The following is a 15,700-nucleotide window of genomic DNA, read 5'->3' as shown; positions in this document are numbered from 1 at the left end:
TTGTTGTCTACTGCAAACACTTAGGGTTTTTGTAGGCAAGTTACAAGTGGGGCCCGGGGAGAGGGGGGGGGGGTTGTCATGTTGTGATTCTTTTTACATGTTACATACTCTAGTCCCAATGTTGCTTAGATTGATTTTCTAGTTGCATATGTTATGACTTTTCAAAATGGATTTGTTCCAAGGAATGGGGATTTGTTGCAATGCACACCTTGATTATTATTATTATTTTGCTATATGAGGTGTCTAAATTGTGCCCATTTTTTATGCACCATGAAGAAAAATGTTGCGATGATGTTGAATATGTAGAAAACAATATTGGGTCAGGGATTATACATTGTAAGAATTAGACGGTCAAGATCACACACTTAAATGAGATCGGGCGGGTGGGGAAGCAACTGGTTGGTTGAAAGACGCCCAGCTTTGGGCATTGAATAAACTACGAGCAACCATGAATCATAAATCACAGAATATCAAATATATATCCTATATATATTTGATTTCCTTGGGGTACTATGTACATCGTGTAATCGCGCAAATCGTATTGAGCATGCGGACATCGCGTAGCCGTACAAACCGTATTGTGCGACATGGAATCCCTTGCATGAACACACTAAAAAAAGTTCCATACACTATACTTACCGCTCGCCTCTGTCCTTCTTCCTCAACCGCTCGCATATGGCTCTCCTCTAGTTGTAGCGCCGCTCACCGCGGCGTCCCCGTAAGGAGCTAACTATCTATGCTTCTTCCGAACTTTCAGGACCCGAAAGTTCAGGGGCTGCCCGAAACTTCCAGACCATGCAGAAATGTGTGGCAATGGTTCGATTTGGGGGCTAGCTATAAATAGCCCCCTTCTTCCCGTGACCAGGATGTGTGGTAACTTCTTCATCGATTGTAACTCAATTTTTTTGGAGATGTTCCTCCCATTTCACTCAAACTTGTTGATTTTGGGGGACTGAAAGACAAGTGCCCGATCTACACTCCAACCAAAGCAAAAAGTGACCCCCCTTGTTTTTTTGATGGATCTTGTTACTCTTGCAGATTGGAGACTCCTAGGTGGTAGGAGTCCTCGGTGAGAAAATGATTTGTCATTTTTCCCATCGTTTGTGAAGGTTTGGAGGCCGCCTCAAGGTATACCATCAGTGGTTTGCAATCACCTTTTTGGTGATATTTCAACGAAAAGAAGGTGAGCTTTCATGGTGTTGGTGTGCCTTTATGGTAACACCCACCCTTCCAAGAGTAAATTGCAAAAAACCACCACAATTGGGGACCCTAATTCAGAAAATCACCACCATTCGATTTTTTTTCAAAAACCACCACCATTGTGCTAACAGTTTTCAGAAAACACTTATCACTGGATTAGAGATGTTTGACGCAAAATCTGACTGCTGGGTCCCACTTGCAAGTGATGACATGGCATGAAAAATTGACGCCGTCCGCATGGACCGTTAACTTGATGTGAGCCCACTTGTCAGCATCTCCTATCTCTCTTCGTCCCTTTCTCCGGCATTCCATCGAGCAGTTTGTGAGCTCTCTGCCGGCGGCATCCGGACAAGGAAAGAGAACTGCCTGAGTGGCCGGCGCCGTTTGGATCTGTCGTCGGAGATGTCACGGATCGCTGGAGGTCGGCGGCAAGCGAAGGAAGCAGCAAGTGGCAGGCTACAGCTAGCGAGGTGGCTGGTCGTGGCCGGCCCGGGCGGCGCGGTGCGGCAGGCGCGCCTGCGTCCCCCGGCGGTGGCAGCCACCGCCTCCACTCATGCCCATCGGAGTGGAGCCGGGCTGGATCTCCTCATGCCCAGGAGCTGCCCCACAACGCCGGCGAGATCACGAAGTGAAGGAGCCCTGGCGCACAGCAGTGTGCAGCGGGGAGCCACGACGGTCTCCACTGGATGTCCCTCCCATCGACCTGCAGGTGGGGGCTCAGGCGGGAGGACGAGGCCGGAGAGGCCCTGGTGCTTGCTGCCGTCGCGAGCTGGTATCCGCCGTTGCCCTCCCGCGTGCTGGATCCGGCGGTCGGCATGCCCGCTGGCACAGGGGGAGGTCGCATCGCCCCGGATCCGCCGTCGGGGCTGCGCTCGGGGCCGACACCGCTTGGATTCGTCGCCGGGCGGCGCACGGAAGCCGGCAGTGCTCGAATCTGTCGCCGGGACATAGAGAGTGGCGGCGGTCATGGAGCGACGGGGCAGTTGCGGCACGGTGCCAGGCCGCGGCGACTTTGCAGCGACGGTGTGCCGTCTTCGTTGACCCGGCCATGTGAGACCTCCTCGTTCAGGCAGCGGGCACCGCCGGCAGTTGGATCCTGGGCGGCAGCAAAGGGTGAGTCGGGGTGGGGAGAGATGCGTGAGGTGGGAGGTGGGCCGGTTTTGTTTAGTAGCGGCGTTATCTCGTCCTCGCTATGTGGCACCTGACCATGGGACCCAGCGGTCAGTTTTTTGTCAAACGTCTCTAATACAGTGATAATCCAGTGATAAGTGCTTTCTGAAAATTGTTAGCACAATGGCGGTGGTTTTTTGAAAAAAATTCGAATGGTGATGGTTTTTTGAATTAGGGTCCTCAATTGCGATGGTTTTTTGCAATTTACTCCCCTTCCAACAGTGACTAGTTTCCCTCCAAAGAAGTGAACATCGGGATACATCATCGCCTCCAGTGTTTTTGGTTATATCTAGCCCTAACTCATTACTTGTGGTTTACCTTGGTCACGTAACTTTGCTAGCACTGTGCAAGAGTAGCCCTGTGTTCTTCTTCCTGAATGATTCGATGATGATCTCAAATTTGCAGGCCAGAAGTCGATCCGAGGTCGACACGGCGTCTGTTCCCCTGCCATGCCTGCACCCAGCAGGGACCCTCACCAGGCTCAACTTCGCCAGACCTCAAGGCAAATCCTATGGGGTATCGCACAGCAAAACGTTGTATTTGAGTTGGTAACAGAGGCAAGATACCGCGGTCGCGGCAACGACAGAACCAACCTCAAGCCCAATGTTTGATCCCCATTCGTTCAGACATAGTGCCACAACCACTTTAATCATGTGTACCAGTTCATGTCCATAGTGTACAAACCAGTTGTGCGGCGTCGCCGGAACGCTCACGATGATCCTCGGGCTGGAGCACATGATTAAAGCTGTTGCGGCATTGTAGCGTGTCATGCCTGAATTTGGAGCAAACTTGGCACTTGAGGTTGCTTCTGCCATTGCCGCGTATCCGCCCACCATTAACACGACCAACAATGTCGACGGTCAGGATTTGAGCTACATAAAAATAAAATGTGCCTTATTTGATGTTAGACCAGATCACGGCAAAATTCAGAAAAGAAAGGCAGATAGGTTTGTAACTACTTTGTGGTGCAATGTGTACAGGATTCGGTAGAGGTTCAGTTGACACTTGAGAGTTCAAGGATGGAGGCGACATGCTTTGTTTTTGCTTCAAGAACCATGATGGAGCAGCCCATTTCAAAACTTGGGAGTAGCAAGCTCAAACTTGGAGTTTCTGAACTTGACGTGTGGAACATCATTTTTGGACTTGCTTACCATTTTCGATGATGATCTCAACGTTGCAGGCCAGAAGTCGATGGGAGGAAGACACGGCGCCGTCCGTTCCCCTGCCGTGCCTGCATCCAGCGGGGCTCTCACCAGGCCTCCACTTCACTGGGCCACCGTATCCTGCTGGGCATAGGTTGCGTAGCCCGACCCTGGCGTACTGCACACTACCGGTTCTGTAGCTACTCTATTATGTCAGAACGCTTGAGAGGGATGAACGTGAAACAGCAGCAGCAGCGAAGATACCGCTGCTACTTCTCACTCGTACCCTGCTCCCTTCTCGTGATGCTCGTCTTGCTCCTCACCGGAGCTAACCACGACCGACGACGACAAACAGGGCAGATTATGATCTTTTCTGAACTAGCAACAAACAGCACAGCACAACACTCTGTCTATATATCCCTCCCTGCCTCCATGTCTGAACTTTTGTTTGAAACAGAGTTCCTGAACTTCCTAGTAATTAACAAGTGCTAGGAGTAGCTCCGATCCTTCTGTGTGAATGTTTGAGAGGAAAATCAACCTTGCGTCGCAGGAGAGAAGAGAGAAGCCTATGGGTGACGCCACAGGTTGTGTGGGTGTGTAAGTTAAATAACAAACAGAGATTTGGGTTTGTGACACAGAGCATAAGAAGAATGGCGAAGCTTTCAGTAACCTCCAAATTGCAGCAGATCTTGCCTGTCCGCGATTTGGTTCTTCTTCTTGATGATACAGCTCCTTCTATCTGTGCACAATCCATGGAGTGTCAGTTAACTTCTGTTGTGAAATGATTAAAGTTTTGCACTTACATGTGTTGCAGGAATGATGATTGCTCCTGCAGCAAAACGTTTCATATCCGTTCGCAGGATATGAAACCCCGGCATGATCATCACGCCATCTCTTCCTGCCAAGAACACCAAAAATCCATGCAAATTTTGTGCAATTACACCCATAAAAGAATACACTTTAGTAAAAAATACTACAACATCGCACAATGCACTGCCATTCAAATATTCAACTGAATGAGATCGAAATTGTACAGAAACAGTAACAACAGCGCCAATAGAATTATTTTACAGAAAGCAGTTCTCTCTAGGTTCACATTTACAATTTGCATCATCATTGTCGATGTCTTCTCTTCGTATTAAGGAAAAGAGTATCTTCTTCACATTGCACACAACAGAACCTTCTGTGGTAGGTAGGTCCAAATCTAACCAAGGACAATCTTACACTCTCAAACCTACGACGTGTAGGTATTTCACTCTGAGAATGTACTTATCTCTGATAATACTGAAGAATCTGCAGCAGGGGCAAACTCGTCCCCGCAGAAGAAAGGCTCGGGAGGCACCTCCAGGCCATCGATGCCAGCTTTGAGCATGTCTAGCACCTCGCTCATGGCCGGTCGATCGTCTGGCTTCATCTGGATGCACCACAACGCAACGATGCACAGCTTCCTCTCGACCTGATGGATACCAACAGCCTCCGAGATCTCACCCACCTCTTGCCGAGACAGCTGATTGTACACCCATGACGGGTAGTATGTCTGGCTTCTTGACGCTTGTGGGTCCAAGTTCCTCCGCCCCCCGGCCATCTCCAGCAACAACATCCTGAAGCTATAGACATCAGACTTGGAAGATATGGCGCCAAAGCTATGGGACACCATCTCGGGAGCTATGTAACCAACTGTTCCCTCGGGTACAGTTTTGCCAGTCCAAAGTCAGCGATTTTTGGGATGAAGTCACTGTCCAACAGGATGTTGTGAGGCTTTATGTCGAAGTGTAGTATCTGCATATCACACCCTCGGTGCAGGTAGTCGATCCCTCTCACGATCCCCAAAGCAATCTCGTTGAGCTTGTCCCAGGAGAAACTCTTCTCTGGCGAGAAGATGTACTTCTCAAGAGATCCGTGGAGCATGTACTCGTAAACAAGAGCCCTCCTCATTTCTTCCGAGTAGAAACCCACCAGACACACTACATTGACATGGTGAATGCTTCCGATGCTGGACACCTCACTGATGAACTCTTCTCCGTTGGACATGGAACTGACCAACATTTTGATGGCAACATGGACGTCACCAGGAAGCACACCTTTGTACACGGACCCATAGCCTCCTTGGCCCAGCTTGTCTCTGAAGTGGCTAGTGATCGCAGTGATGTCTGTGTAAGCGAACCTTGCTGGGCCAAGGGTGCAAACACCCAAAGCCTCCTTGGCCCAGCTTGCATCTGGAGGAACCTCTCAACTGCGTCAACTGATATCTTTGTTTGCCAGTACTTGTAGGCAAGGAAGGTCAATACGGACAATGGTGCAAACACTAATCTGGATACTATTGCAAACACTGCATAAACAAGATTGCAGAATCGAGTTAGATGTCTACAATTGTGGAGCTGTAATTCTTAGGATTGGGCTAATCTGGATAGTAAAGTATTGCAAACACTGCATAAACAAGATTGCAGAATCATGTTAGATGTATACAGTTATGGAGCTGTAGTTCTTAGGATTGCAGAATCATACCGATAATGAACTTCACAATACTTATGGCAGATACTATGACCACCGCTGCCCAAAATAATTTTGTTTGGTGGGAGTAGTAATTTACACATCTCAAGAAATGCATGTCGATAACAACAATCGCCGAAGTCTGATTTAGGATGTTTGAACTAGACATCTTTTCATGGAAGTTACTGCAAGTTATAACAGGGACTGGTGAGAAGATAAACAGCTTAATCTAATTTGAGGCAGAAACTGCAACCAGAGAGAGAAGATAGGCTTTGGCTTGTCATTGGCAACACCCAAGAAGGCTTGTATATGGATTTCCTGGTGCATATATGGACTGATGAACACAATCAAACAAGAGAAAGAATAGTCAGGCCTGGTATCCAGTCATGTGGTCTTGTTGGTCAAACTAGTATACATGAGCTTTTGGCTTTGTACGGAAGATAGGCTTTGACTTGTCATAGGCAACATCCAAGAAGCATCCTCCATGGAAGAAAAGTTGGAATCCATCCAACTATTTAATGACAGTCACCAATGCCAAGGTAGCATGACAAGTCAAAGTGTCTTCGTTCTTTATGATTTCAACACTACAAGAAGCTCAGATTTGTAGGCCTAGCTTCATCTCATTGCCTCCAATCTTCACTTTTTTCCACAGAAAATGTTCAAAGCTTTGGTTGTAGCTCTGTTATTCTCAGTTCTTAACCATGGAAGTAACAGAGCCACAGCAAGTGGTGATGGGGATTTCTTCCATAAGGTCCATAACTGCCCACCATTCAGGTGCGGTGATGGCAGAACAGAGATCCGATTTCCGTTCCGCCTTGCCACCAGCCCCCAGTATTGTGGAGCACCTGGCTTGGAGCTAGCATGCTCAATGGAAGCAGACACAATCCTACTTCACCCAATTCTTGGACTATGCAAGGTCACTTCAATCTACTACAATTTCGGTGTTCTGAATGTTATCCCGCTAGAAGAATCATGGACTAGGTGCCCGCTTCAGAACATCACTACCACCAATCTATCAACTAGTGTATACATACCTGACAGTTACGGGGGTGAAACTGCAATCCTGGTACGCTGTTCAAGAGAGTTGATACGAATGGAGAAGGCCGGTACGACACCAGGTATGGGGGACAGTATTGTTGGCCCAATCTCTTGCCTGAGCAACACAAGCCAGTTCATGTATTTGATGGACGGTAGTGAACCAATGTATATTCTTCCCTTAGACTGCACAGTGGTTTCAAACGGTATTTCAACGCCGTGGGATTATGATATCAAATATGCTGTGTTATTTGCCGAAAGAGCCAGAAGGGTCATTGCATTTGGTGAGACAACCTTGACTTGGTCAGTTCCTACCATAACCGACATTTGTCTAGGCTGCGAGCAAAACAGGCATCCCTGCGGATTCAGCTCACAACGCAGGCAAGCATTCTGCAAGCGCCAAGGTATTCTTTCTAGTAATTCTTAAGCATCGAAGGATTTGTTCTGAATAAATTGCATGCCTTAAATATTTTTTGACAAGAGTACCTAAATGATCCAAATAAAGACTAGTTCTTTTTATACACCATTTGCTATTTCACTCACATGGTTCTGATACTCCCCCATACAGATAGCATATACAAGATGAAAAGTATCCTGTTTTGTAGTTACATTCTTACCACAAAAGTATCACATTGTTTCAGAAACAGCAACTATGTTTAGCTCCAAAATTTCTGATAAACAGGCTGGTTTACAGGGTAAAAAATCTCTAAACAATTAAACACACTATTCACCATATTTAGGAAATAATCATGCTTGAACAGCTTTATCAAGAAGCTCAGGGATGAAAAACCTTCATGATTATGCAGACAAACCAATGACACCTTCTGGAAAGAAGGCCTGAATTCCAGCCCAACTAAACTGCATTTTTGTGATGCTCATACTTTTGAACTTATTACTGAAGAAATAAAATGATGTCCCAAGAAAGTTCAGATATATGCAAATAGTTTCATCATTATGTTATTTTGTGAACCTAGCATGCTCTTCAGTAGTTCGGAAGTTAAAATCAATATGTCAATACGATAAACCTACATGTGCTGCTCTTGGTTCAAATATATCTGTCGGATTTACATTCAACATATTATATCAAGACGGATTTATGGTGCTTATCTTGTTAACTTAAGCTGTTAGTTTTCTCACTTGTTCAAGAATTGTAGCAATGCCCAATTTAAGTAAGTGTTTACTGTCATGTGGACACTGCTATAATGCCCCACCCACATGAATTGAATCTCTTTTCAATTCCATCAACAAAGAATTGGCATGAGTTGGTGTCCTTATTTAACAAAAATAAATCAGTAGCCCTTTCTCTCTTTTATAAAAGAAATAGAAATTGCCTGGATTCTGTTCTTTTCCACGCCAAATCTAAATCGCTTATTTCCTACATGCAGGTTCACGTGTGAAAGTCATTGCAGGTATTATGCATACATATTTTTGTTTATCACTCTTATTCTTGCATTTTTTTATTATCTAATATAAGAGGAAAGACATGAAAGCAAGATTTTTTTAATCCAAGTAAAACTCGCTATTTGCCTGCATTCTTGTTTTCAGCAACATCATCGGTAGCCACATTTGTGGTTCTCTTGCTGACGGCAGCCACAGCACTCTATCGATCCCTAAAATCAAAGGTTGATGAAGAGGTACGTCTGAAGATCGAAATGTTTCTCAAGGCATATGGCACATCAAAACCAACAAGGTACACATTCTCTGAAGTTAAAAAGGTAACAAGACGATTCAAAGATAGACTGGGTCAGGGTGGATTTGGAAGCGTACACAAAGGTCAGCTGGCAAATGGAGTACCTGTGGCAGTAAAGATGCTGGAGAACTCAAAGAGTGATGGGGAAGAGTTCATGAATGAAGTTGCGACAATTGGTAGGATCCACCATGCTAATGTGGTCCGCCTCTTGGGATTCTGCTCAGATGGAACAAGGCGTGCTCTTATCTACAAATTCATGCCGAACGGATCACTTGAGAAATATATATTTGCACATGAATCAGATATTTGTCGAGAGCTATTAGCACCTAACAAAATGCTGGAAATAGCATCGGGCATTGCACGAGGAATCGAATACCTGCATCAAGGGTGCAATCAGCGGATCCTCCATTTCGACATCAAGCCTCACAACATCTTGCTGGATTACAGCTTCAATCCAAAGATTTCTGATTTTGGGCTTGCGAAGCTGTGTACAAGAGATCATAGCATCGTCACACTGACTGCAGCAAGAGGAACAATGGGTTACATTGCGCCAGAACTATATTCACGGAACTTTGGGAGAATATCCAGTAAGTCCGATGTCTATAGCTTTGGCATGCTGGTGCTGGAAATGGTGAGCGGTAGGAGGAACTCGGATCCATGGATTGAGAACCAAAACGAGGTTTACATCCCAGAATGGATATATGAGAAAATAAGCACGGAGCAAGAACTGGAATCATCAAGGGAAATGACGCAAGAAGAGAAGGATACAGTAAGAAAGCTGGCCATTGTGGCACTATGGTGCATTCAGTGGAACCCAAAAAATCGCCCATCGATGCCAAAAGTGTTGAACATGTTGACAGGAACCTTGCAGAGTTTAACGATGCCCCCCAAGCCATTTGTTTCGTCTCCGGGCCACCCCATGCCGCAAATCTAGAGATTTGTTTCACAGCAATTCTGAATGTATTTATTTTGGACAATGAGACTTAATATGCTGCAGTAATGCCTATTGTATTGTACTATATGACACTTGATTTTCAGCTCAATAAGAAGTCTAATGTTAAGCTCTTTGGTGTAGTTGTCACGTGAGACATCAGAACTGTCTGCAATGTGGTAGTTGGCAGACCGGGCAGGAAGCCACCGGTCAACTTGTGGTGGCATTTGAGCGTATCAGAAATTGGTGCTCCTGGAACAACCAACATGCCCAAGCGACTAGCATATGACGCATTTGACTTAATTACCTTTGCTACTGGTGTTTTGCTACTGTCGACATGTTTGTATTACCAGGGCAGGGTATGACATCAGATTCCACAACAGACTGCAGATTGGTAGAGTACAACTAATGGAAAAAGTAGTTGCCACTTACCGTGTACTCCCTCCGTTCCTAAATATATCTCCTTTTAGAGATTTCGATATGGACTACATAAGGAGCAAAATAGACGAATCTCACTCTAAAATCCATCTATAAACATCCGTATCTAGTCCGCACTGAAATCTCTAAAAAGATTTATATTTAGGAAAGGAGGGAGTAGTAGTAATCGTGGCGCGTGCATTTGTAGTAGTATTGGTGAATTCGACTAGCAAGCAATCCTCACTGAACTAGTCCCCGTCTCGTTGCCGGATCTGTGCCAGCCAGCAATCCATGTGCTGAAAATCCTACTCAGGCGTAGGTAACTAAGTGGGCATACAAATGTGAACTGTGACAGTACAGGAATGCACACAAGAGGAAGGGAAAGAAGAAGCTTCACCTTTCTCGGAGGTTGAGGGCGGCAGTGGGCTACCGGAGACGGCAGCGGCGGCGGTGGCGGCGGGAAAGGACAATGCTCAGGCACGGGAGCGCGCGGGTGGGAGAGGGGCATTGGGAGTCGGGAGACGGTCAAGATCGCTGCCGCCCAGCCGGAGCTCTGTCGGGAAATGTGGTGGGGCGGCCGGCGGAGGAGGTATTGCCCGATCTGGTGGGCCGTGGGCCTATAAATTCAAGTCATTACAAGGTTTTGTATTGGAATGACCGCAGTCTACCTGAAAATTCAAATGTTCCAAAAAAAACACTGAAAATTCAGGTGTAAGAACTACTCCTCGCGAATAATGTCATTCCCCATTTTTTTTTACCTTTTTCGGTACTCCCTGCGTTTTTATTTACTCTACATATTAGATTTGACTGAAGTCAAACTTCACAAAGTTTGACCAAGTTTATAGAAAAAATATGAACATTTACAATAGCAAATTTATATGATGTGAAAGTATATTCAATAATGAATCTAATAGTAATGTATTGATTTGTTATAGTATATGTTAATAATTTTGTCTATAAATTTTGTCAAAGTTTACAAAGTTTGACTTCGACCAAAGCTAATATGCCGAGTAAATAAAACGGAGGGGTATTATTTAGAGTTTTTTCTCATTGTACTAGTAAGATGCCGAAATCAATAATTAAGAATCACTCATTGCAAAGGCCACTCCCATCTATGTACGCCACTTGTCCCAACATGAGATTTTTTTCATACATCCATTTATTTAAAATGTTTTGTCTCTTAAACCCCGCGTCCAAATCTCGAATAGTTTTCACTGTTTGATTTTTTGCGTCGAGATCTTCAAAAACTAGATACCATGTTGATAAGTTCTGATGAATTTTTTTTCATTAAAAAATCCGTGCCTCTCATGGAAAAAAAAACGTGTTTTTCATTTTCGAGAGGCACAACCATACTTCGCGGAAGCAAATCTGTGTCTATCTCGAAATCAAACCCGTGCCTCTCATGGAAGTATAAAAAAAGAAAACACATTTTTTTTCCGAGAGGCATGACTGTGCCTCTCATCTATACCTCTCATGAAGGTAAAAAAAATGTAATTTTTCGTTTTTGAGACGCACGACCATGTCTCTCTCGGAAGCCAATCCATGCTTCTTGTGGAAGCAAATTCACAACTCTCATGGAAGTAAATAAAAAAACATGTTTTTTCATTTTCGAGAGGCACGATCGTGCCTCTTGTGAAAATAAAAAAATCACGTTTTTTTCATTTTCGAGAGACAGCCAAGCCTCTCACGGAAGCAAATCAGTGTGTCTTGCGGAAGTAAAAAAACACATTATTTTCGTCTCCGACGTGCCTCCCGCGGAAGAAAAAAAGCACGTTTTTTTCGTTTCTGAGAGGCTCGGACGTTCCTGTCGCAGAAGCAAATCCGTGTCTCCCGCGGAAGTAAATTCGTGTCTCTCGCGAAAGCAAATCCGTGTCTCTCGCGAAAGTAAAAAATATATTATTATTATTCGTTTTTGAGAGGCATGCCTCTCGCGAAAGCAAAAAAAAGCTTTTTTCACACATAAAAAACATTTTTGCAAGAGCTAGGAAAGACAGTTGAGAAACCAAAAAGCCAAGAAATCATCTAAAAAGCCGAAAACGCATGCAGAAAAATAAAATAAAAATAATAGAAGGGAGCGCCAGAGATGACACGTGGCGGCTGCTAAGAGCACGCCAAGCGGCACGCTCTCAGCCCACCCCAAGGTGACCCTTGTGGGGCTTCAGAACGAGCTCTCGTTTGTTAGTTGCTCCCTTAAATTTTTTGGGTTCACCTATTCAGCGCGTAGTTCGTGGGCGAGCAGGAACGCGTGCACCGTAGTTGCTCCCCCGTGCGAACAAGTGGGCCAGCCTGTATTTTTGCTCCTTTCCAGCTTTGCGAAGGTTCCAAAACCTTCCCAAACAGGTTTTTTTTCCCTTCCTTTCCTTTTGTTTTTTTCCGCTTTTTTTCCATTCTCTTCTAGTTTTGTTTTTTTTCCTTTTCCTTTTTTTGGTTTTTTCTTTTTTGGTTTTTACAAATTGATGAGCATTTTTCTGAAATCTGGGAACATTATTTTCAAATTGCTGAATATTTTCTGAATTTCAATTTTTGTTTATTGAACCCAAAATTCATCATATTTAAAAAAATTTCAACAAACTTTTAAAATATTTTCAACATGTTCATGTAATGTTTTCAAATCGAAATTTGTTCATAAAACTCAAAAAATGTTCATCATATCCAAAAATTATCTTGAAACTTAGAAAAATGTGTATCATATTGAAAAAATGTTGTTTGATTGAAAATTGATTCAGAAAAATTCAATATAATGTCCATCGAATTTAAATTTTGTTCATCAACGTGCAGGTTTTTGAAATCGCCAACAATGTTTGAATCAATGAATGTTTTTGTGGAATTCATAATTATTTTTTGAATTCACAAGCATTTTTTCAATATGCAAATAATGTTTTTAAAAATCATGAACATTTTTTAAACCACGAACATCTTATGATTTCTGGAACATTTTCGGAAAATTCACTTTTTTGAATTTTAGAATTAATTTAAAGAAGAAAAAAAACATAAAAAGGCAAAAAAAACAGAAAAACTGGGGCGTCCAACCCCGCTAATGGGCGGCCTAATAGGGGTCCGCGGGAGGAGAGGCGGTGCGTGCTGGCATGTTCGCCAGCGCCTCACGCGCCAAATAGGAGCTTCTGTAAAATGCACATCCTTGGAAATAATGTAACTCCTTGAAAATTTTGAACTACTTGTTTCTTTTATTTTATCATGTTATAGCCATTTTTAATTTTTATTAAATATTTATCTAGACAATTGCAAGATTTTCAAAAGTGTCCATTGCACTGGTTTAACCCATGAAATAGGGAAGCACTTTGATAACGCAAAATAAATTTGTGAGATAAATGCAATACAACTTTTCTTTGCATCCTTAGTCAATATTGTTGATCAGCTTCTAGTTGTATAAAAGTTCAGACTTTAGTTACATGAACAATTATGCACCTTACATTTCTGGATGGGAAGATCAGAACTTGATACGTCTTCAACGTATTTATAATTTTTAATTGTTCCATGCCATTATATCATCTGTTTTGGATGTTTAATGGGCTTTAATATACTTTTTTATATTATTTTTGGGACTAATCTATTAACCGAAGGCCCAGTACAAATTGTTGTTTTTTTGCCTATTTCAGTGTTTCGCAGAAAAGGAATATCAAACGGAATCCAAACGGAATGAAACCTTCGCGAGGATCGTTTTTGGAACAAACACAATCCAGGAGATTTGGAGTGGAGGTCAAGAAAGCCACGAGGCGTCCACAAGGCAGGAGGACGCGCCCCCACCCTCGTGGGCCCATCGCAGCTCCACCGACCTACTTCTTTCGCCTATATATACTCTTATACCCTGAAACCTTCGGGGAGAGCCACGAAACACCTTTTCCACCGCCGCAATCTAGTAGGCCGGAGGGGGATTCGATCACGGAGGGCTTCTACATCAACACCATAGCCTCTCCGATGATGTGTGAGTAGTTTACCACAGACCTTCGGGTCCATATTTATTAGCTAGATGACTTCTTCTCTCTGTTTAGATCTCAATAAAAAGTTCTCCTCGATCTTCTTGGAGATCTATTCGATGTAATACTTTTTGCGGTGTGTTTATCGAGATCCGATGAATTGTGGGTTTATAATCAAGATTATCTATGAACAATATTTGATTCTTCTCTAAATTCTTTTATGCATGATTTAAATATCTTTGCAAGTCTCTTCGAATTATCGGTTTAGTTTGGCCTACTAGATTGATCTTTTTTGCAATGGGAGAAGTGCTTAGCTTTGCACTATTAGGAAAAGGGCTATATATGATATGGCCACTAATGGCGCACCAGACATGTGGTGCGCCATTACTATATACTAATGGCGCACATGGTGCGCCATTAGTGTCTGAATACTAATGGCGCACCACACCCACGATGCGCCATTAGTAACAATTTTTTTTCATTTTTTTTCAAAACTAGTAATGGCGCACCAGTGGATAGTGCGCAATTACTTGTTAAACTAGTAATGGCGCACCACATCCACTGTGCGCCACTAGTAAATTTTTTTCATTTTTTTCATTTTTTTTCAAAATTAGTAATGGCGCACAAGTGGATGGTGCGCCATTACTAGTTTAACTAGTAATGGTGCATCACATCCACGGTGCGCCACTAGTAATTTTTTTTCAATTTTTTTTCACAACTAGTAATGGCGCACCGTGTGTGTGGTGCACCATTACTAGTTCAACTAGTAATGGCGCATCACTCCCACGGTGCACCATTACTAACTTGGCCCAAAAATGTGATATGTGGTCTATTTGTTAGGAAAATTTACAAATATAAATTTCGACTTTATTTGTAAAATCTCTCTGGAATTTGTAAAATGGGCATAACTTTTACATACGAACTCGGATTAAAAAGTTTTTTGTATGAAAAATCATCTACTCAAAAAGTTACATCCGAATTTAACATTTTCAAAATCCCCAAAAACCTAAAAAAAAAATTTATGGGGCTTTTAAGATCTAGAGGTAAAAAATGGAAAAAATTTCAAACTTACTAGTGGCGCACCGTTTGCTAGGTGCGCCACTAGTAACAGAAAAAATGGTTTAAAAAAATGATTTTTTTTTCAAAATATGATACGTAATATGACCGGGAAGTTTGAAATATTTTTTAAAAATTTCATCTTACTCATGAACATGAACAAAGTCCTAGACATCAAGAAGGTTTAATAGAATTGATATGACAGATATATCAACAAGTGCCTGTGAAGTGAGCTGGTGCTGGGGCTGGATAAAATTGCAAAGTTAAGCGTGCTTGGGCTGGAGTAGTGTAAGGACGGGTGACCTTCCGAGAAGTTTAACCACAGAGTGCGATTTGACTTGAGATTAAGCCATAATGACTTGAGATTAAGAAATAATGATAAAAAAATGATTTTTTTTAAAATTCTAAAAAAATAAATTTTAAAAAATTTGTTACTAATGGCGACTTCTATGTGGTGCGCTATTAGTATACCAGATACTAATGGCGTACTGTCGGCTATACTAATGGCCATTAATATACCACATACTAATGGCGCACCAGTGGTGCGCCATTAGTAAAAATCTAATGGCGTGGTGCTAGTGGCGCACCTGTAGTGCGCCATTAGTAGCGAAAACATGTGCGCCACTAGCAGCCC

The 15,700-nt window shown here is 43.2% G+C and overlaps 1 protein-coding gene and 1 long non-coding RNA gene across 2 annotated transcripts; both read left to right on the top strand.

The window, feature by feature from the left end:
* The first annotated feature begins 883 nt into the window (after nt 1-883).
* Nucleotides 884-4,233, top strand: LOC123129063 (uncharacterized). The gene is made up of 2 exons (XR_006463580.1): nt 884-1,183; nt 2,776-4,233. It is a non-coding gene; the product is annotated as an uncharacterized lncRNA (long non-coding RNA).
* A 1,226-nt stretch (nt 4,234-5,459) lies between these two features.
* Nucleotides 5,460-9,788, top strand: LOC123129062 (rust resistance kinase Lr10-like). Its single transcript, XM_044549208.1, has 3 exons — nt 5,460-7,441; nt 8,423-8,446; nt 8,583-9,788. The coding sequence occupies exons 1-3, from the start codon at nt 6,658-6,660 to the stop codon at nt 9,659-9,661; spliced, it is 1,887 nt and encodes a 628-aa protein (XP_044405143.1). The 5' UTR covers nt 5,460-6,657; the 3' UTR covers nt 9,662-9,788.
* Nucleotides 9,789-15,700: the final 5,912 nt, after the last annotated feature.

This window comes from Triticum aestivum, chromosome 6A (genome assembly GCF_018294505.1).
Source record: "Triticum aestivum cultivar Chinese Spring chromosome 6A, IWGSC CS RefSeq v2.1, whole genome shotgun sequence".
Lineage (NCBI taxonomy): Eukaryota > Viridiplantae > Streptophyta > Magnoliopsida > Poales > Poaceae > Triticum > Triticum aestivum.
Note: the sequence above shows the minus strand (reverse complement) of the source record. Positions and strands in the feature narration are given on the sequence as shown.